This window comes from Vulpes lagopus, chromosome 18, assembly GCF_018345385.1.
Source record: "Vulpes lagopus strain Blue_001 chromosome 18, ASM1834538v1, whole genome shotgun sequence".
In the NCBI taxonomy this organism is placed as follows: domain Eukaryota; kingdom Metazoa; phylum Chordata; class Mammalia; order Carnivora; family Canidae; genus Vulpes; species Vulpes lagopus.
In genome coordinates, this window is record NC_054841.1 from 44,100,714 (window position 1) to 44,123,097 (window position 22,384).

General features: G+C 46.5%; 1 protein-coding gene and 1 long non-coding RNA gene across 2 annotated transcripts in view; one reads left to right on the forward strand and one right to left on the reverse strand.

Moving 5' to 3' along the window:
- The window catches only part of SLC24A3 (solute carrier family 24 member 3), a 482,065-nt gene that overhangs the window by 417,072 nt on the left and 42,609 nt on the right, over positions 1-22,384 (forward strand). The window contains exons 7-9 of the mRNA XM_041732814.1: positions 3,138-3,212; positions 13,189-13,214; positions 19,633-19,686. Coding sequence (XP_041588748.1) covers positions 3,138-3,212; positions 13,189-13,214; positions 19,633-19,686 — 155 coding nt within the window. The remainder of the gene's footprint in view (positions 1-3,137; positions 3,213-13,188; positions 13,215-19,632; positions 19,687-22,384) is intronic.
- Positions 17,761-19,622, reverse strand: LOC121478049. Its single transcript, XR_005984408.1, has 3 exons — positions 19,468-19,622; positions 18,663-18,810; positions 17,761-18,249 (listed from the first exon to the last, which is right to left on the reverse strand). It is a non-coding gene; the product is annotated as an uncharacterized LOC121478049 (long non-coding RNA).

The window sequence follows — 22,384 nt, forward strand, 5'->3', positions numbered from 1 at the left end:
TAGGATTGAATGAGATAGCCCTTCCAGATCCCTGGGTTTGCAGAAAGTGTCAGGTAAATATTTGCTGTTGTGATGAGTGGCATCGCAGAAGGGTAAGGTAGAGGTAGACAGGAGGTCATGGCCACAGCTCTCAATAGAGATACCACAGGCTCATCACTGGTGCTTTAATTCCCTCTAGAGTGTGGAAAGAAATTATTCTCTGGTTTGACTTGTCTTCCGGTTCATTGCTTCTATAGAAAAAAAATTGGTTTCCCTCAAGTGTGGGCTCTGAATCTGAGGCTAAATTTGATGATGGTCCCACAATTGAAAGCTATTCTGGAGGATAAAATGATCACTACTCAGCCAGGGTTGGCAGGTAGGCTCAATGCAAGGTGTTAGCTCTTGCAGCAGTAAATCTAAGTGGATAATTTGTATTATACTTCCTTATTTTTTATTTTTACTTAAGTTATATACTCACAGAGCTTAAAGAGACAACCAGTTATAAAAAGCTTGTTATGAAAGACAGCTCTCTTCCAGTCCACCAGCACCATTTCCCATTGTTTTGAGGCAACTGTGTTTTTTAAATGAGGTATAGTTGATGCACAATGTTTCATTAGTTTCAGGTGCACAGCATGGTGATTGGTGGGTCAGAGTCCTCCAGTAGCTCTTTGAGAAAGGATTCATGGGAAGTAAAGTTTTCGAGACAATTGCATCTTTCTTATTATTCTTCTCTCTTAATGAATAGTTTGGGCACAGAACTTGAAGCTGAAATCATTTTCCTCTCTGAGTTTAAAGACGTAACTCCATTGTCTTCTAGCTTCCAGTGCTTTTGTGGAGAAATAAAATGTCATTCTGATTTTGATCCTTTGTATGTAATCCCATTTCTTTCTTTCTGGTGGTTTCTAGGACCTTTTCTCTGTGCCAGTATTCTGAAAATTCACGATCTGCTTCAGTGTATATCATCATTCACTGTGCTGAACTCTCAGCTGGCTGTTTTACTCAGGAAAATGCACATCCTTAACTTCTAGGAAATTTTTTAAAAATTATTTATTTGACTGTTTTCTCTCTCCTGTTGTAACTTCTGTCTTCACGTGCCAGGTTCCCTGTGCCTGTTAAACTGAGGGAGGTACAGTCAGTGGCCTGCTTGAAGTGAAGCAGATAGTTTGTGGATTAAATTTTGAAATAGTCTTGCCGTGATCCTGTCTGCAGACCCTCCTTCACCCCCACTTCTAGAAATGTGCCCACTGCCACCTAAGTGACCTAAGTTCTTCTGTTTTCCTGCATCCAAAATTTTGTTCCTCTGATCAGCTCTTACATTCTCATTTCCTTGGGGGTTTACACCTTTTAAAAAAATAAAAATCCCTACTATTATCTTGTTCTGGTATAACAAGAAAGAGCAGAGATCATGGTGTGTATCTAATCTGCAGTCTTTAAAAGCCCAAGTGATTTTCTAAGGAAATGCAGAATTGATATTTGCCACATGTTTAAAGTCCATTTTCCTAATCATTGTACACCAAATAAATACACACAACCTTTTATGACCTGCTGGAAAATAGGCAGTCTAGCCCAATGTAAGCTATTCCATAGGTGACCACAGATTCAAAGAGTGTACAGCATAAGGAGAGAGCATGATAAGAGGGTAAAGGATACTTTCCATTCCTTCTGAAGTGATTTCTGTGGCATGAGCTCTCTTCTCAACAATCCCCTCATCTGTAGCTTAGATCTACAAATACAAAACCTAATAAGGCAAAATCAGCAACAGAAAAATACCTAAGTGTCCCTATAACAAGTGGAAGAATGTGTTCGTGGAAAGAGACCTCATTACTCATTTATGGTTCTATTTAAGTCATATCTTTCATGTTATTTGAATCCAGCAAGCCTCTTCTGGCTTCCCTTGGCCTGATCTTTTCTTTAGAGACTGGCATAGTAGTCAGGGAGAGAAGAGACCCCAAATGTTGCCTTGGCCCCGAATCCCTTTTTCCTACTGTCTTTGGGACAGCATGTGGCTCCATTGGCCCAGCTGACAGCTGACATTTGCTGTGTCCTCCTTCACTTCTGAGGCCAAGGGCAAAGGCAGCTAGACAGGCACTGTGGCCATGGGGTGGTAGACACCTGTCTAGGGGGCTGGGAGAGAGTTGTGAGCCACAGCCCAGGGCACTCCCGACATGGCTCTGCAGACTCTCCCACCCTTCTTTGTGGAGTCTGCCACAACTGACCCATTCCACAAAGCAAAGAACAAGCAGCAGGTATCCCTCAAGAGGAGACTTGGAAGGGCTTACCAAGGAGAAATCGGAACCAGAATCTTAACCTGGTGTCTGCAGCACCCCCATCACAGCAGCCTCTCCTGCCCACAGCCCAGCCCGGCACTCTCACCTGTCTCTGTCTCACCTAGGGGCTGGCTCCTCCCGCAGGAGGTCTGGACACACAGGCCAGGGCTGTCGTGGCCTCCAGCAGTGTGTCTCCTGGCCTCATCACAGCAGAGCCAACATATCCTTAAAGGGACATAGCCCAGCTGCTGAGCAGAACATGTTCTCCAGATAAATATGCAAATCAGCATTTTAAAAATTCTGATGAAACCAGGAGTCAGGTGCTGACAAGGACAGGCCTGTCATAGAGGGGAGAGAAGGGGGCTGCAGACTGGGCTCATCCAGGCCCCTTGTGAAGGGCAGTGGCTGCCCAGCCCCTCAGTCCATGAGCCAAGGCTGCAGCAGACGTTAGAACATTGACAAGGACATAGGGCAGGTGACTCCTCCATCCCCTTGACATGAGGGATGCTAAGGTTGGTAGGTTCCTGGGATACAACAGGTCTTTGAGTCGGCTTTGCTGAGCCTTCCTCATGTGGCCCAGCAGCCTGAGACGGCCACCTGACCATCCCTCTCTCCTTCACAGGGGTCAGACCCCAGGCATGATTGGGTGGTGCTCCTAACCTCCCCAACTCTCCTCATCTTCTCTCGTGAGTGCCTCCCCCTCATAAAATTGTTGCAAGTTTGATCCCATCTTGGACTCTGCCTTCCAGAAGATCCAGACTAAGATGCCCAAAGACCTTCAATAACTTCCTGTCGACAGGCTGACTGACCGGAACCAGCACAGGAGACAGAAATACTAAGTTGCATTTCCGAATATCCTGTTTCTTACTGTCTTTTCCCCCCTTCCTTCAGGTTGTGGCTCTTTCCTCCTGGTGCCTGCTGAGGGATTCAATATACTACACGCTGTCTGTGGTTGCGCTCATCGTGGTAAGTGTGTGATGCGCACCTCACCTGAGGGTCCTTGCCCTTTGACTCAACTCATCTTTCTCACAGGTGGAGCCTGTGGGCAGCTCCTCTGCACAGAGCACGTTCAAGGTCTCTGATGACGAGTGAGTGGATAGATGCCTGTCATGGAGGTGGCCTCTTGTGCTTCCGGCTGCTTTGATCACCCAGAACCCCAGCTTGGTAGTGGGGTGCTCTGAACAAGCGTGTTGACTCTGATGGTCTGGTCCTGTGAGAGTCCTCTGCTGTTTTCCTGTGACCCTCTGAGCATCCCTGCTCACTTTCTCATGGGCTTCTCTGGAACTGTCTTCAGTGTCAGTGTCCCCGGGTTTGGATCTTACCTCCTCCCTCCATGTGCTCTCCCAGGACAGCACCCATGGCCATTACCACTCATGGTGGACACCTCCACACTGCTTTCTTAGCAGTGGCATCTCCTTGAGGTCCAGTCTCAGAGAAGCTCCTCTCTACTGGACAGCTTCCTGTCCCAAACTCAACGTCTCTAAAATTAGCATGACCTCCCCAAGATTGGACCCTTTTTTCTGTATTTCAATCCCCATTTGTCTCCTAGCTACCAAACCTGTGGCTGATAATAAGCTGACCTTTCCCTGAATTCCATCATACCCACTTGGCTTAATTGTAGGTTTCAGTCTTGTAAAAATCTCCCCAGTGTGTCCCTTCTTAGCCAATTTTAGTTGAGGCTTTTTGTGTCTTTGGGCTGAACTGACACAGCCTGTCACGGGTCAGTTTTACAAGAAGCATCGCTGCCACCCACCTTCTCCTGCTCCCTCAGTCAGTCCTCAGAGCATTCCCAGCAGTAGCTCTACAAAGAACACCTGTGAATGCCAGTCCCTCGTGGCTCCATGTCACCTGTGGGGACAAATCCAAACCCCTCAGCTTGACAAGCTGAGTCATCCAGAAGAGTGGTGAATCAGAAAGACACAGAGTTAGGACATCTGACCCCTAATTGTGGTCCCCTCCCTTCTTGCTAGCTCTAATGACCTTGGAAAAATCAGTCTGAGTCATAGTTTTCTTACCTACAAAACAAGAACAGATCCACTGAAAGGTTGACTCACCTGTTTACAAAGTACTTACCTGTAGGTTATTTAATTATCAAGATCTATACAAATAAGTTGAAAGTGATGTTCAATACAAGACTTTCTACAAGGAACCAGTAGATACTTCAGCCAACAGCAGTTCCTGACAATGAAGATCTTGGGTTGACAACCACGGCCCCCTCATTCCAGGGGCCACTGATAATTGGAAGGGTCAAGACCTGCCCAAGGCGTTCGGATACACCATGTCAGAACCAAAGACATGCCTCCTCTGTTGAATTTCCGGTTGGTAGACCTAAGGACACGCATGGATTCTATGTTCTCATTCTCAATTACTACCTGTGGGAAAGGTATGATCATCCCAAATCTAGAAGATCCTTCTGTTCACGCAGCGCAGATTTCTCAAACACTTGTTGCAGAAAGCTTTGTCCTGTGACGTAGGAACCCACGTTCATCACCTGCACCCTCTGCTCTCCTGCCTTTAGGGTAATTTGGGATGGTTTTTGAAAGTTACTGTTTCAAAAGGCATGATTTGGGGATGGCATAAATGGACACAACTCTCTATTTTGCTGAATTCTGGAAAGAGATGACTATTCCAGAAAGGTGAGGCAATGAGGCAGAAAGCAAAGACTGAGATCTCCCCAGAGCATGGATTCTGCATGTCCACTCTCATCTGTGAATGGCCTGCACTGGCTTCTTTCTGTGTTCTCAGCACAGACACCTCCAGACTCTGTGTGAAATAACTTGTCTTTGGTCAGGTTTATCTGGACATGCTCAAGATTTAAAAAAAAAAAAAAAGTAATTGTTGCTAGTGATGTGAGAGGAAGTAAAGAGTTCTTGCTTCCTTGGGCTGCAGGTGACACTCACTCAAGTGGGGTCTTTGGGCAAAGCTGTCATCCGCCCCATGTGTGGTCTGTGAATCACAGAGCTGAGCCAGTTGAACATGTAGGCTGCCGCAGCTCTGTCTTCCCCTCAGATGGCAACGAGATGCAAAAGCAAGTGATTCTCTGCCGTTACCTGCAGATTTGGACTGTGTCTTTACAGCCCAGATGTCAAGGGCAGATTTTTCTGATTTTGAGAAAAATGAGATTTCTCCACTGTTAGGAAGTAATGGCAGACATAAAGCTTGAGTCCTCAGGGTTTGGTCTCGGTTCTTCTTATTTTAACCGGTGTTCCACCACCATCAGTGGGCCATGGAAACACCTAGCATGATTATCCAAAAAGTGCAACCCAGAACTTTTAATCCAGTAAGTTCTGGTAGGACCCAGGAAGTTCCACTTTAACCAGGATCTGCCCTGCCCCTCAAGTGACTCAGATGCACCACACTCACTTCAGGAAACTCAGCTGCAAATACAGCTGGACACCATTTCCTTGGGTGGTGGTAATCGCTTCCAGAGGAAAGATGGAGATTCTCCAACACAAGGCACCATGGCCGCCTGTTTGTCTGGATTGCTGACTGCTGTTTATTCTACGCACATTTTCACAGGAGACTTGAAACTGAGGTGAGGAATAGAACAGTCTTCTACACAGAAGCACAACATTTAGCACAAATGCTAAATGTCCCCATATCTATCCCAGGGCCCAGCTCCAGGCTGCTGCTCAAACCCGCTGTTTGTTTTTGTCAGGGTGTCCTGGGCTCCTCTTTTCGTGTATTCCCCAAATATCATGGTAACAAAATCACTTTTCTTCTGGCCTTCTTTGTATAATATTAGGTTTCTCTATTGGACCCTGTAGTGGGCACTTAAAATTCCTGCATTTAAAAACCTTTCTCCTATCCACAAATAATTACCAACCAACCGTACAATTTATTTTATTTAACGTTTTAGGGTCTTTTTTAACCTCTCCCATTTTTATGGTTCTGAAATGTTCAGAAGACAGAACTGCCAGTCTCCAGAGGTGATGCAATAAAGAACTTGTTTACCCAGAGGGCAAGTCAAGACTAAGTGGACACATCAGAATCACCAGATGTCACTTCTTTGTACACCCCTGTGAGAGGCCCCACAGCCCCATGCAGAGGAGCCCCAAGGGTGAACCATGGGGCCTGGGGACCCAGAGAACGGGGGAGATTGCTATCATAGGGATGCTCATGCCGCTGGGCCAGGAGAGCACGGACAGTCGGGATTACCTGGTCTGAAGCAGGCTTGACCTGGACAAGACCAGAACGCAAACACACAAGAATGAGACAAGCACACACGCTCTGAAACCAGCAGAGCTTAAGACCGTTAACTTAGAGACAAGGGATTCAGTTCCCTTGGGCATTTGGGTTTTACCTACCTTGACTCTGCTGTTTTCTGGTTGGTTTGTTGTCTTTAAGGGAGAAAGCAGAAGAAATTAGGGATGGGTTATTGTCAAAAGCAGTTATAATATCAAAAACATGCAGGGTGTGTCTCTGTCCTTCCTGCCCCACCAGGTATCCCCCTTTAGCCCTGGTGACATCCTTCCTGTACAGTGAAGCCTCAGCCTCATGACCCGAGCCTCTCTCTGCAAGACATGTCACCTTTCAGGTCCTGAAAGCGTTCTGGGTTCTTTGGAGCATGTCCCTGTATGCATCTGCCCAGCAGATAGTTTGCACATCCTTACTGATCCGCTTGCAGCTTCGCTCCCATAACGGTGACCCACCCTGGACCTCCCATAACGGTGACCCACCCTGGACTGGACCGATGTCCCACCCCCCACCCCCCACCAGGCAGCTCTGCCTAGCCCTACTCTTTCTCCAAATTCCAGCAGGCCCCACAGCCTCTCTTATTGAAATGTTACTGTAATTTACATAATCATGTAATTTACATAAATGCAAATGATTCATTACATCCTCAGTCTCACAGCTGCCCTAAAAAGGAATACTTTATTTTTACTCTTCATCTCTGCTTTGAGCCATAGGAGAAGGGAAACCTTCTGGGGGGAGTGGATAGGCCTCAGAGACAGTTTCACTGGCTCACAACTCAGGTTTGGGAGTGCTGCCTACCTGGAGAGAGGCCAGGTGAGCTGTGGCACCAGTTGGGGGACCTCAGGGCCACCTGAGCACAGACACAGCAACAAAGCCCATCCAAGGTAACCCTTCCCTCTCTTCCTCTATAGGGCTGATTGCAATCGCCCCTCTCTCGAAGGGATTTTATGGGGACAGAGAGAGACAACCTGGCTGGCCCAACTGCCAGAGATGGCCTGGGCAGCACTGTCCTGCAGTGTAGCCACTGGACACATGTGGCTATTGAGCTCTTGAAATGCAGGTAATGAAACCAAGGAACTGAATTTTCATTTAATTAATTGAAATTTAGGTAGCCACATGTGGCTACTTCATATCATACTGGATAGCACAGTTGTAGGGAGCAAATCCATCCCTGGAAAATATAGGCACAATCTTACAGGCTTCCCTAAGTTTTAACAAGCAGAGACTTGATACTATAGGACTGAGTACTATGTCAGGTCTGTCCATGAAGAATTTCCAGTTGAGTAGTCATGAGGCCCGAGGAAGTCAGGGCTTTTTCCAGGGTCAGGGACCTGCAGTAGCTCAGGTTTGCCAGGGCAGGTGTCTAAGATGGTACATCTATCTCCATTCTAAACCCCTCCCCACCCCAGCAAAGAATTTGGATTTCCCCTCCAATAAAATCTGCCTCTTCATCTTTGAAATCGTCCTGATTTTCCCTCACCCACCATGCAGCTCCCCAGTAGAGAGGCACGCCTGCTACACTTATTTACATTTTTAGACTCAAGGGAATAGCTCCTGCTTTCCCTCTCCTGGTTCCTCTTTTCTTAAGACAGCTGAATGTAAATGATCCAGAAGTTTCTTGCTTTCTTTCTTTCTTTTTCTTTCTTTCTTTCTTTTCTTTCTTTCTTTCTTTCTCCAGAAGTTTCTTATGTCACCCTATCTGTAAGAGAAAAGACATCTCCCAGTAGCTGATGACTGTCCTTCTCCCCCACCTCCATGCTGGCCTCCAGGGCCTGCCCCTTTGGCTCAGCATCCTCTCTTCTCAGACCCCTTCCTTGCAGGGTGTTAGCATTTCTCTCCAATTGATCCAGCAACACTGAGGATCTTACGCTCATGGTACCTCTGTTACATCTCAGCTCTCCTTCTGGGAAAGATGAAACCCCTGTTACATCTTGTCTGCTAGGAGATTCTCAGAGGGAATGAATGTGAGAACTATTAAGTTCCTTAAACAAATCAACTATGGTCATACACAGAGTCACTGTGTCATCACCCCTGCCACTGAGAGGAAGAAAGGCATGCTCTAAAGGCTGTTGGGGTATACCAGGAAGCTAGGTCTTCCTTGTGTTTGCTCCCAGAGCAGGAAAGTGGGTCAACCAGACAGTGGGATGCACAGAGGACCCTTTTCTGTTTCACAAGGAAAACAGCTTGGGAGTTCCAGTTATGGACCTGTGTTTGGGTTTGCATGCTGGGCAAACATTGCCTTTTTGGTTGGACAACTGTCCTCCCCTGAATCCTGAATCCATCCCCTTGTCTGTTTTCCTTCATCTCGTGGCCTGCCCCTGCATATTTATATGAGATGACCAGCTCTGCTCAAGCCCTGCCTTCAGGTCACCTTTATCTCCTAATCCCTGCAGCCCCCACCACGGTCTTGGGCCTGCTAGAGATCCTGAGGTCGAAACTCCTATTTAACCTTCAAGTGTAAACCATACTGGGGCTTAGCAGCAGCTTTCCAGTGTGTTCCACTGGATTCCTCTCCCCAGAAGGAAAGCCATGGCCTCAGCTAAGCCATCTGCACCCCCAGACCCCAGAGCTGAGGAAGTCCCAACTCCTTGTGGGCACATCTCCTGAGAGAGCCTCCAACTGCCGAGTGAGAAGTTGGGGGGCAGGTGGGGGTGAGGGGTGCAGATTCCATTTCCAGCTATGGAGGGAAGATTCTTCCAAGATTTTAGTCTCTTGAAAAAGAATGGTGGCGTTGATCTTCTCTTATGACTTTTGCTGTTTCAAATTCTACTGGTGCCAGTGACTATAACACAAGCTCTGGAAATCTTAGGTTCTTTAGTGAGGCTGATTGTGCTCCTCTGTGGTTACAGCGTGTACTAAGCCAGTCCATAGACTGCCGTGCAACTTGGGGACAGCCACCTGCTTCCCTGCTCCGAAGCCAGCCCGGCTGTCTGCTGCCCACACACCTGGGCCCTTCCTGGCCTGTGATCCCCCGGTTTTTCCGTCTTGAGGATGCCACTACCTTTGCGGTTCTCTGGGATGCTCTGTCATTCAGGGATTCACCTGCCTGGTGTAAGCCTGTGTCTCTTAGAAGAATTCTAGAGCAGACACCAGGACTGAGAGCTGGTTTCCATGGTAGCCAACTGTTTCTCTGAGGCTTAAAGGAAAAGAGTGGTTTGTTTGTTTTTTCAAATTAGCTCCTGTATGTTCACATTTGGCTCATCTGTGGAACACATGGAAAGCTTAAGAACGAAGCCAAAGGTAGCTTTGGATGAACCACACTGGGGTCCGAAAGCAGGTGCCCTGACCTGCCAGGTGCAGCGAATCTGGGACCCAGATACCAGTCAGCACCACCTGCGTGTGGTCACTGGGGGCGGTCGCAGGGTCTGGCACCAGACGCAACCAGCCAGCACAAAGAGCTGCCTTCCCAAGCAAGACTCAGAAACCCCCCTGGGATCAGGATGAGTCAGTGCCGAAGGCCACACAGCAGGTCCCTTGGGGTTTGAGCGGCGGCATGATTTGATGGGCCTGCCTGTCCCCGCCTGTCCCCAACTGAGAACGTGTCCTGCCTCCAGGACGTTGGCTGAAGACTCCTTTAGGAGGCCACCTGTCTTGAGGTGTTCACCCTCCTACCGGGAGGTTTAGCGGAGCCTTGCCTGGACTTGATTTGACTTGGTGCCCGGGCCCTGCTGCCTGGGCGGAGCGCTCGGGCGGAGGGCAGGACGTGACCACCACCTAGTGGTGACCGCGAGCAAGTGGGGGCGCGAGTGCTTGTTTGAGACCAGCACCTACAGAGGTGATGCAGGGGTTTTTCTACCCTAGTAATGCCGCCGTGAGGGCCGGGACAGTTGTTTCGTCCTCTTTTACCCACAGATAGGGCATGGAAATACAGAGGAACGTGCAACATTTGTCTTAAGAATATAATATAATGGGGTGTTATATGTTGGCAGATTGAATCTAAATTTTAAAAATGTAACATGCAAAAAAATAAAAATAAAATAAAATAACATAATATAATATAAAATAATAAGATAAAATAAATCTGTTAGCAAAGTTACAGATCCATTCCCTGAAACCATCAGCAACAGCAAATGAGAAAGTCACCTGTCCTTGTCCTCTTAGGACTTTTCAGACAGAGTGATTCCAAAGCCTGTCAGGGGGTCCAGTGCCATACTCCCCCAGGGGAAGTTCTGTGAGCAGTGTCAATTTCCTCATTTTCCATCTTCTGAGTGGAGGATTATCAATGACTCGGCCTCATCCAGGTGCCACCACCAGAGGCATTCGTAACTCACCACCCACCTTCTTTCCTACCACAGATGAGCCTGTTTCCATTTAGATTTTCGTAAAGACCTGACTTCTAGTTCCTTTTCTCCATTTTACTGTTGTTGTTTTTTTTTTTTTTTTTTGAGTTCTCTAATTTTTCCACCCAGTCCTCTTAAAGAAGTCAGATAAATCCCAGGCAGTGTAGAGTTGTTAGCCACAGGGCAGCTGAGGGCTCCTGGCTCTGACCAGTCAGTGAGGGGGTGCCATGGTATCAGTTAGTTGGAGGCTTCCAGATTACCTCCATTTGTTAGTACTTGTAGCAAGACCATTGGTATTTCTCTGTCCTTGTTTGCCTGCCTCACCCACATTCCTACCCCCTGGCCTCAGCTGCTACCTTAGCTTCAGACTCACGATGCAGACTCACGATGCTCTGTCCTTAGTTGTGTATCTAGTGCAGACCCCACTATTCCCTGATTTATTGTGTCCTCTGTAAATTCCATTCTCATCTTGGGATCCTTTGCATAATTCAGCCTCTGCTGATTTTTCCCCATTGACATGATCCCTAAAATAACCAATCGCTAAGGACTTATTGATCTGTGCCATCGCTCAGATGGCATAGAATAAGGGCTTCCTGAAAGCTGCCTTTATATTATACAGTATTGCCTGCCTTCCCTGATAGATGAAAATTAAATTGGCATTTTAATAAACTCTTTACCAGTATCTCATGCTCTCTTAAGCGGCAATGAATTGATGGCTCCAGCACACAGACTGATACTAAATTAACTTCAATTAATAGAAATGTTTTCCAACTTAAATCATTTGTTCTGTTTCCTGATTTCTTGATAACAATTTTTTTTTTTTAAGCTGGTGATGGTACAGAAGGATCTGTGAGTGCCTTCCGGGGGTGGATGGCATACCACCCAACGTGGACCTCGGGATGGTTTCCTTTATTTCTTTCATTCTCTTCCTATTCTGGTTTGACATTTTCATCCAAATGTCAACCTGTTGAATCCCATAAGAGTCACAAGGCTGCTGAAGCCAACGTCTTTTTCAGTGTCTTGTCAGGAAGTGCAAGCTACAAATGAGCAGGCCCCCTTTCTTCTCATCTTGTCTTTGCACCTTTGGGATAATTGGACAGAGGTCCTTTCTTGTGCCTTCAGAGCTGCACCTGCCCGGCTGTGTGGTTTCCTCTGCCTCTCTCATAACTACTGGTTATTATAATCTCTGGAGACTGAAGCAATGCCCGCATCTTTTGTTGAGTTTTCCACCTCCGTGTGGGGGTGACCCGTTGCCTACAGATATTTCTGCCTGACGGTTTCCAGAGGGCCACGGAGCCTGAAAGAAAAGCGCTCTGAGGTGGTCTGAGCCAGACCAGTCAGATCCCTTGAAAGTGGAAAAAGCCAGCAACGAAGAAACCCTCAGCTTCCACATGTTCTCAACAGCACACCGTCTGGGCACAGAAATGGTCATGGAAAGAAGACTTAGGTCAAGAGCCAGGCCTGAGTTCTAGAACCAACTCTGCAGCTAACTGAGTATCCTCAAGAAAATTCCTCCTGTTTTCTGTGGCTCTTTTTCCAGTCTAAATCAAAGGACCAGGATTATACTACTTTTCCCTCAAAGTGAGAAGTGATTTGGGCTCGGGCTTAAGTGAATTCAATCCTTGCTTTGTATTCCCTTTGGACCTTAGCTGATCAGGGGTGGAAATCTCCTTTTGGCATGTGTACATCTTCCAGCTGCCCCTGACCCTTGCTAATGTCCTTGAACATGACCACAGGGCAGGCCTGTGGTCCCAGGCATGGCAGCCCACGGTGCCCAGCTGGGGTTCTCAGTTGTTCCTGTCACTGCACTGATTTTGCACCTCTGCACATGGCAGCAGCAGTGCTGAGTCTCTGCTTCTGGTTGGAATGCAGAGTTTCCTTTGAAAGTAAATTCTTTTAAGGAAACACGCAAAAAAACAGGTCAACCGAAAGAAAAATATTGAGTACATAGAAGTCCCGAGGGCTTGCCTAAAAGCTTCAAGGTGCTGTAGAGTGCCCAGAGACCTGCAGACGTCTTCCAGGAGGCCCCCGAGTGGCTGATGTTTGGAAACACCTGCCAGAACCGCCATCCCCTTACAGATCTAATTCGACAGTGCATGGGGCTCTGCAAGCAGGGTGGTTGTGCTTACCTCTCCCCTCACCATTGGACAGAAGCTACAGGAAGGATGGGATGACCCAGTGCCTCTCCTCTCCATAGCAAGCCACCCCAGCCTGCCACCTCCTGCAACACCTCCTTCCTCTAACATTAGCCAGAAACGAAACCAGCACAGATGGAAGCTAACCTGCAGATTGTTCGTGTTCCAGGCCAACCCCAGTCTGATTCCCACCAAACAAGCTACATGGGTAGATAGTGTACAGTGGTCAAGTGTGTGCATGTGCATGTGTGTGCGCGTTGTGCGTGCAGACACTGCATGTATGTATGTGTGTGTGTATCTAATTGTCCTTTTTGTTTTTATTTTTTACAGTTCATTTATGATGAACAAGTTTCCTGGTGAGTATCTCTTTTTCTCTTCCAACTTCCCCTTCTTTGTGTTGCAGAGTCAAATATATTGAAGACCAGAATCAGGATTTAGGACAGAGGGGAATGATATGGCAGCTTGGAAAAGCTGGCACCTCTTGGGACCCCTCTGTGGACCTCAACCAAGGAATTAAATTAGCTTTCACAGAGCGGAGACCTTTTTCCGAGGGCTGGTGGGGCAGGGGGGAGAGAACCTTCCATTCAGAATGCTGATACTTCACCCTCTCTGTCATCCAGGTTAGACTGTGACTTAGCTGTGCCTTTCTGCACTCAGCCATTTGCTGGGCCCTAGTTAGGATCTGACTAATCTTTTCAAATCATATCCAAATGCATTGGCATATTCCAAATACCATGTATGTCTCAGGAACCAGAGATGGAGGCACTTCCGTTATTTTTAACCCATTAAAGTTCTGCCTGACATTCCAGATGATCTTAAACCTCTGAAAAATCAGTGATTTTTTTTTTTTGATAGTTACAAAACTTTAACCAAATTACATGGATGGGGTCACTTGCCTTTAGACCAAGTATCCAAATCCCCATTTTTCAGGGTGGGTTTTGAGCAAGTCAAATGTGTTTGGAATGGAAATAGAGACTGGAGTGTTGTGCATTCTTGCTACTTCTTACCACCATGGTAATATTTAAAGCTAAGAATGAGCCTTTGACACAATGAGCGCTAGTTCTTTGCTGGAATGCCAGCTCTTTGTTTTAGGATCTCTGATTTTCAAAATTTCGGCATGGTAGAGGAATTTGCCCCATTGATGGTAAATGTTATTCACCGTGCCCAAGTATTAAGTATGCTTTTGCCGATCTCTCCTCTGTCTAGGAGGGCCAAGGAGGACACGCTAGGAGAACTCGCTTTAAGACACAGAATCTTTATATCAACCCATAAAAAATAAGAGAGTCTGCTTGAGCTGTGACCAGCAGGTTAAAAGAGACTAAAATGTCTGGGAGCACCTCGGGTCAGAGGTCAGGGAAAACCTCTTCGTGGGATCTGCCTGGACGTGGTCATCACCAAGTGGAGTGGTGACATCTCCCCCCACCCCATGTCCTTTGGGATTAAGTGCAGCACAGGAAAACTTGCAAAAATATTCTCACTCAGACCGACGGCACATTTAGGACAACCACAGCTCTGTCTCAGCAAACAGTAGGTGCTTAAATGTTGCTCAGTGCTGCTGCTCTTAGCTAACAATGCTGCCATAAAGACAAGTTATGATCACAGTTGATCTCAGAAACGTTTCTGCCGTTTTGGTGCAGAAAAATCTTAAGAAAGGATATTTATGGGTGGTTTACTGTTGGTTTTTCTTGGAGAGGGCTGTCTTTTCCACACCTTCCTGGCTTTGCTGATGAAAGCAGGCCTATTTCAGTCCTTACCCTCAAAATGTCTTTTAGGATATTTCAGATGGTATGGAGCAAGAAAGGAAGGGACCATTTTCTCTGCATTCCAAAGGCCAAATCTCCTGTAGACGTGACAAGATTCGAACCCCAGGCCTGCACTCAAGGGCTCAGATTCTGAGACTCCCACATGAATAAGGAGACTGGGTATTTTTCATACCCGGCCAACCACAAGCATTTGTTTTGCTGAAAGGATGTGTCTGGGAGCTGACTTCTCTGCTTTTCTCTTTAATGCCAGATTCTTCGACCTGTGCAGTTAGACCCAGGAATACCTTAAATAGTGAGTTCCATTCCTTGCTGTAGAACATTCCATCAGGTCCTAGTGATTTCAGGGGAGGTAACCCAATTCATTGCACATCCTCAAAAGGAAACGAATTTCAGTAGTGTTTCTTTTGAAACAAGAGTACTCTGTGGAACAAAAGGAGTCTTGTTGAGTAAAATTTGCAAGGGCAAGTGTTCCCCATCAAACACAGCTTGGATGCCTTTACCACACCTGAATCAGCATTCTAGCATTCTTTTTTTTTTTTTTTTAAAGATTTCATTTATGAGAGAGAGAGAGAGAGAGAGAGAGAGCAAGAGAGCACAAGCAGGGAGGAGAGGGAGAAGCAGGCTCTCCATGAGCAGAGAACCTGACATAGGACTCGATCTCAGGACCCTGGATCATCACCTGAGCCAAAGGCAGATGCTTAACCGACTGAGCCCCCCAGGTGCCCCCTGAACAGCATTCTGCAGTGGGTCACAAGCAGCCAAGAAAGGGGCAGGCAGAAGGCTTTTTTTTTTTTTTTTTAAAGAAGGCTTTTAAAACCAGAAAACCAGCTTAGTGGATTAAAGAAACAATGGCTTATTTTTTTTTACATAACAAGTACCCCAGCTATTGATGGCACAATGGCTCCAGCTTTTCTTAGCCTTTCCCTCACAGTCTGGGAGGGCTACTGGGGTCCCAGGGACCAAGTTTGTTTTGAAGGCAAAAAGGAGGAAGCAACCGAGTAGGCCTTGACCAATGGCCAGGCAGGATAGCACTCCAACTCTTATTATTTATCCCAGGGGTGGCCCATCTTCCTTCAGATCCAGCAGTCGTTGTTTGCTGTCTCGACCTCATAGGTTTCTATTAGCAAGCAAGATGCAGGGGAATATATGTTTGGTGCTTTTCAGTTAGATGACTACCCCCAAAGACATTTAAAATAGAAAGCATCAGAGATCCACTGGTTAGGATGAATGTTCAGGCTGAATCCATAATGACAGCGCAGCAAGACCCAGAATATTGCCAGAAGGAATATGGACTATGTCTTCAGTGAGTCTGAAGGCCTGACAAGAAAACAAAAGGTCTAGGTTGATGTTCTTGTCTCTTTTTTTGAGCCTCTAGCTGTAACTTTGGGAGAGGTGGGTGTGTAGCACCTGGGACCAGCATTCACTGTCCTGGACCACAGTTAGGAAAGCAGAGCCATGCCTTCTGGGTGAGCACAGAGAGGACCAAGAAAGAAGCCTCCCAAATAGAAAAGAACAATCTTTAGCAAGAGAACCGGGGCCAACTGAAAGTGGTTCAAAACACAAGTTTGCGGGAACGGAAAGACCAAACTGAGATCATGCCACAAGGCCAGGTCCTCGGAGGACAGTAGATAGGCTGTGGTCAGGAGAGGCAGATGGAGATATGTCCCTGGGGGAACAGAGGGGGACAAGAGCTGTGTGACTTTAGAGGTCTGCTGTGGACTTTCACCACTGCTTCCTAAACACCTCCTGCGTGCCAGGCTCTGTTCTAGAACCAGATATAGAACACAAAATCAAACTCGGCCCCAAACCTGGGGCTCTCTGGGACTACAGCAGAGGCAGATGGTTGATATGTAATCATGGGGCTTTGGGAGATACAGCAGGGCCAGGGATGGGGACCCTGAGACTTTGAAGAGCATTAAACCAAGACTAGATTAAACAGGCCCCAAAGCAGAGAGGACAGCAGGTGGCTAGTGCTGAGGCTCACAGAGCCTGGTGTATTTCATGCAGAGGAAGCACTGGGTGAGCCCCGAGTCTGGGCACCAACCAAGGAAATCTGAAATGTTGGCAGAAGCAGGGAACCCCCATCTCACAGCACCCCCCAAAACACAACAGAAGAGAACTTTACTTGAACATTGCAATGAAAGGGCTTGTTTTGAGAGGAAAAAAAACAAAGTTTAAAGGGATTAGAGGGTCTACATCTACCTTTGTTTACAAAGTGCTGGACTATTTCATTGGTGTGGATCTGTTTCCTAGCGACTTCTCACTGAGCCTACTAAAATGCATCCACGGTTACATGTCATCCCTTCAGATCTCGAGTATTTCTTCCTTCAAAATGAATGCTGTGAATAAACTTCATTTTTCCCAATTAACTTTATGCCACATATACATTGGTTTCAACAAGGACCATATTCAGGAGGTGTTTTGCAACTGAAAATTGATTATAAAGGAAGTCTCAGCCTGCACAGATGAACTGAGGGCTGCTCTGCGTGGGGAGAGGGGATAGTGGGCCGCCAGGGAGGGAAGGGGAATCTGCATCAAGGGGTCCGCTCTAAGTTTCTGGGAAACAAGAAACCAGATAGCTGAGGCAGGGGTCAGGTATGAGGAGTGGTGTCTAGTGACTGCTGGAAACAGGCACTAACAAGCAATGAAAAATAAATAAACAAGGTAATCACAGACTGGCCAGTGGATTAAAAGAGCATATGCAGGGTCATGTGATAGAAAGTGAAGGAGGAGTAGATGGGGAAGACTTCTTGGAGGAGGTGGCATTTGAGCCAGCATTTGCAGGATAAAAGGGGTCAGCCAAGGAGTGAAGGGAAGAGTATTCTTGGCAGAAGGAACAGTAAGTGCAAAGGCCCGGAGGAGAAGGAAGGAGCTTCTGGCGTGTGCAAATGAAGGGAGGCTAGTGTGATGGGACGCAGATGGGGCATGACAATTTGAAGAAGCCAAAGAACTGGGTTTTACAGAAAGGGGACATTTTCTTTTTTTTTTTTTTTTTTTTTTTTTTTTTTTTTTTTTTAATTAACTTTTATTGGTGTTTAATTTACCAACATACAGAAAAACACCCAGTGCTCATCCCGTCAAGTGTCCACCTCAGTGCCCGTCACCCATTCCCCTCCAACACCCGCCCTCCTCCCCTTCCACCACCAAGGGGACATTTTCTGTTTTTTCATCTCAAGTATGTTGGAAAGCAGTTGAAGAGCTTGAAACAGAAGAATGATATGATCCTGTAGCCTCATGGAAAACTAGGTCAGGGGTTGCAGTCTAGGTGGACCAGCAGGTAGCCACGACAAGGGCAGAAACAAACCATTCAGGAAATATTTGGACGGATGTGGGGCAGGGTAAAGATTTGGAGCTTCTAGATTGGGAGCTTGACCAGGCGGGGAGTGTGCAGTTGACTGGGACGGCGGAGCCTGAAGCCAGGAAGTAGGAATTCCGAATTCTGCTCTGACTTTGTTCTGACGTGCATTTCGCCTCCACGTGGAGAGGCCCCGTTGACGGTGGAGAGAAGCCCCGGTGCCAGGATGCCGGCGGGATGTGTTCGGCCCGCAATTACAGCGGGACTAGATGACATCACCTCGGGAGGACGTGTAGGCAAAAAGAGAAGAACGTCCTGTATTTAGAGGTTCACCTGAGGAAGTGGAGGAGGCAGAGGGAAGGAGAAGAGAAGTTAGGGGGATGACAGGAGGGAAACCAGCAGTGCAAGTCTCGGAAGTCAGGACAGAGTGTGGCATGCAGGAGGGCAGGCAGTCAGCCACGCCTGAGGTCACTGGTGCCCCAGACCAGTGTGTCAGGGCACGGATGGCAGTGGATGCTAGACTCGAGGAATTTGTGAGTGACTGGGAGGTGCTGCAGGGCAGTGCATGCAGTGCTTAGAGATGGTTTGCTAAGAGAAGCTGAAAAATGTGGTGGAGGGCGAGAGATTTGCACCCCCTGATTTCTTCTCTGAGTAGTGGCAAGAGCACTTTCTATCCCAGATACACGCACACAGTTTGCAAAGTGACTGAGCTGATGCGCAGGAGCCCACTGTGTAGACGGACTTACTGTAACATGTAGACCCAGCCTCCTCTGACAACTGTCTCCTGCTCTCCAACACTTCACGGCCATAGACACGGCTGCAGCAAAACCCCTGTGTGCAGCCTTTATACATTTGACCACGTATTTCCCAAGGGTCCGTTTTTTAGACAAGCAACTTGAGAAAAAAAAAAAGAATCAGGAAGGGGAGACATAACCTAGAATTTCTTCATAGGCCGTTGTGCAGTAACCTTTTCTCGAAACCAGAATTACTCCCCAATTTTACAGCTAAAAGGGGAACCTAGAAATCAAATTCCCTGGTTTCGAAACTGAAAGTTACTCAAATGAAGAAAATAGAAGTATTCAAATTATCAGAAGTTCAAGGTACAGTCCAGTACCTTGATTTCATTACTTTTTTCTTTCTTTCTCTTGACTATTTCCCACTTGTCCATTCTTATCCTTCCTGCTGGTACCTTCCGTGCTCCCCTTTCCCCTTCCCTTTTCTCTCTCCTTCTCTCTCCTCTATCCCCCTGCCCCCCCCAATCCCTTCCCCTCCCTCTCTCTCTCTGTATGCCTTGTTACTCCTATCTAGCAATCCTTCGGTCACCCCTGTCAATTCCTCTAGTTTGCCCTTTGTAAATATATCCGAATACTGTTCGTGAATGATTAAACTGAGGACAGATTTATAAAGACAGGCTATATTCAGCAATATTATGGGAGACTTGTACTCTCACAGAACTCTTTTGGGTGAGTGAATAACAGAAGATCCTTTTAGGTAGAGAAGGAAAAGAAAGCCCATGGAAAGCTGTGTGCAAGATAGAAAATGTCTACGAACCAGGAAGTATTTGCGTACGTACGTGGTCTGCACACGTACCTCCTCCTTGCCCTGCTTGCCAGGTTTACCTGCCCTTCACATCCCGTGGATTTTTAGAAATAGTCTGGTGCGTTGCACATCTGCCTGTGGTGACTTTCTTAACTAGCCGTTCTTGGTTTTACGCAGGTGGGAGTCTTTAGTCCTCGTGCTGATGTATCTCATCTATATTGTCATCATGAAGTAAGTAAAATGCCTTGTTGGTTTTCTTTTCCAAAACTCTTTCCTACATTGAACACCACGAGATAATGTGGAAAGAGGAACGGGGGCAGGGTAGGTTTTCAGTGCAGATGATCATAGACTCATTGGTTCCCTCCGCAACCTGCTGTGAATCACTGTGGTTCTGATTAGTTGCAATAGCAAAGCCCCTTCCAACCCACATGTGATGCAAGCTGTGTTTAATTTGCGACATCTCTCTAAATCCTGTACCCTCTTTAATACCTGGCAACTGAGCTTTTGGCTGTTTTCACTCTCTTTCATAACAAGAAAGGAAGTAAAACTCACTAAGTTATGCTTCTATATAGGGTGACAAAGATGGGACCAGAGTTAATTAAGAGGTGTCTAAAACCAAGGATGGAATCTCTACAGACTTCCATTATTTGTATCATATTCATCATCTACCACTATGTAACAAATGACCCCAAAATGCAGTGTTTTAAAACTACAAGCATGAGTTATCTTCTTAACAGCTTCCAAGTTAGACATCCAGGAGCACTTAGCCAGAGAGTTCTAGCTCAGGGTCTTCCTCAAGATTTTACTTAAGAGGTTGGCCAAGGTGGCTGTCATCTACTTAACTGGGGCTGCAAAATGAGCCACTTGTCCTGTTGGTGAGCTGATGCTGGCAGTTGGCTGAAGCCCTAAGTTCCTCAGCAAATGGGCCTCTCCTTAGGTTGGTTGAGTGTCTCCACAGCACGGGAGCAGGTGAGCCAAGAGAGAGAGAGAGCAAGAAGGACCCTCAGTACCTTTTATAATCTGGTCTCACAAGTCACAAATCATCATTTATGCCATATTCTTTTTTTTTAAGATTTTATTTATTTATTTATTCATGAGAGACACACAGAGAGAGAGAGAGAGAGGCAGAGACACAGGCAGAGGGAGAAGCAGGCTGCATGCAAGGAGCCCGATATGGGACTTGATCCCGGGACATGACCCTGGGACTCCAGAATCACACCCTAGGCCAAAGGCAGGCGCTGAACTGCTGAGCCACCCAGGCGTCCCATTTCTGACATATTCTGTTTATTAGAAGTAAGTCTAGCCCATGATCGAGGGATCTGCTTAACTATTTGAAGGGAGGAATGTCAAAGAATTTGCTGGTATATTTTAAAACTACCACTTCATATGTTCTTTTCCCCCCTGAAGTATGGGGAGCTTACTATTTGTATCAAGAGTTATATTGTTGGTGTTTCCCACACTCTAAGGCAAAATGTAAGCACCATGGCTGGGAACCTGCTCGTTCATCTTTGTACCAAGTACCATTGAGGTGAGGAGCTCATAAATAATGCAGAGACATTTCATGCTGCAGCTGCTGGACCTCATGGGAACTGTTCCTTTCATTCTAAATTAACCCATCCTTTGCCCAGCATTTGTGACTCCCTTCTCAGGGGGCAAGAAAGTACAATGCGATCAGAAATTGCCAATTTGGACATGTCAGGTAGCGGTCTGGAATGTGACATATCAGATTGTCTTTGCTGTTAAAGTCTGGCAAAAACTAATTCTGGCCACTAAGACCTGAGACACTGAGAGACCTGTCTTGAGAAATCAGTGTGGCCGTTGGCAAACATTACCTGGACAGTAAAGGTAGGAGTTGGCCTATGTGACATCCATGGTGGGCTATAAGCAGTCTGCCGCCAGTCCACCCAATATGGCATCCAGCTTTCACCTCAGGAACTATCCAGTGGTCAGTGTGAACCTGATATCTGGGTCTTGTTATTGGAAGAGGGTATTTCTGAAGTACCTAGTGTGGGGTTACAATGGGAAAACTGATGAAGAAATCACATTATTTACCCCTAACATCTTCCATTTAAAAATACCCATTGATGGGCTCCCATGAAAACCAGAATTGGCTCAAAGGCCTTTCAGAGTTTCTAGATTCCAAGGGGAAAACCTTTGAAGGCATCTTGCTCCCCTTTGTCTCAAATAGCAAAACCATTAAGGAAACCAGTGCCATATGGGGAGGTCTCAACAATACACACATCGTCTTTCAGTGTGTTTTAAATTTGATTATTTCACCCATTTTTTTTTGTTTTTTGTTTTTTGTTTTTTACTTTTTGAAGCCCTGAATTTGCATTCCCAAAGAGTCAAGAGTCCTTTTCTTCTGCTTTGAAAAGGTGAATCAATTATTCCAGAAGAATTGACAGAGTGTCTGCTATTATGCCCAACATTGATCTTCGGTTTTGAATCTGAATTTAGACGATAGCATGTCCCATAGTGCATTCACTGAAGGTTTCACAGAATAAGGAGGGCTTACACAAGAACTGGTCTAAAGAGAAGGAAAGTTGAGGTACTTTGCTAGTGTGCATCTAGTGACCACTGCACCCCTCTATCAGGCCATTATAAAACCCAGGGGTTACTGGCAGGGCGTGTGGACATTAAGATAACACAGTGAACAATTTCTTTCCTCTCCCCCAAGCTATGCCCAGTGTGAAAGCTAATGAGGTGTGTTTCTGCTGATCCCTCAACTTTACCAGCCTTCCAGCTGTTCAAACCAGCAGGATACAAATAAAACAGGGAATGGCAGTTACTGTGCTCACAGAATTTTCTGCATACATTCTGGTCCCAAGTTTTAAATTTTTTTTTTTAAATTTTAATTTATTTATGATAGTCACAGAGAGAGAGAGAGAGATGCAGAGACATAGGCAGAGGGAGAAGCAGGCTCCATGCA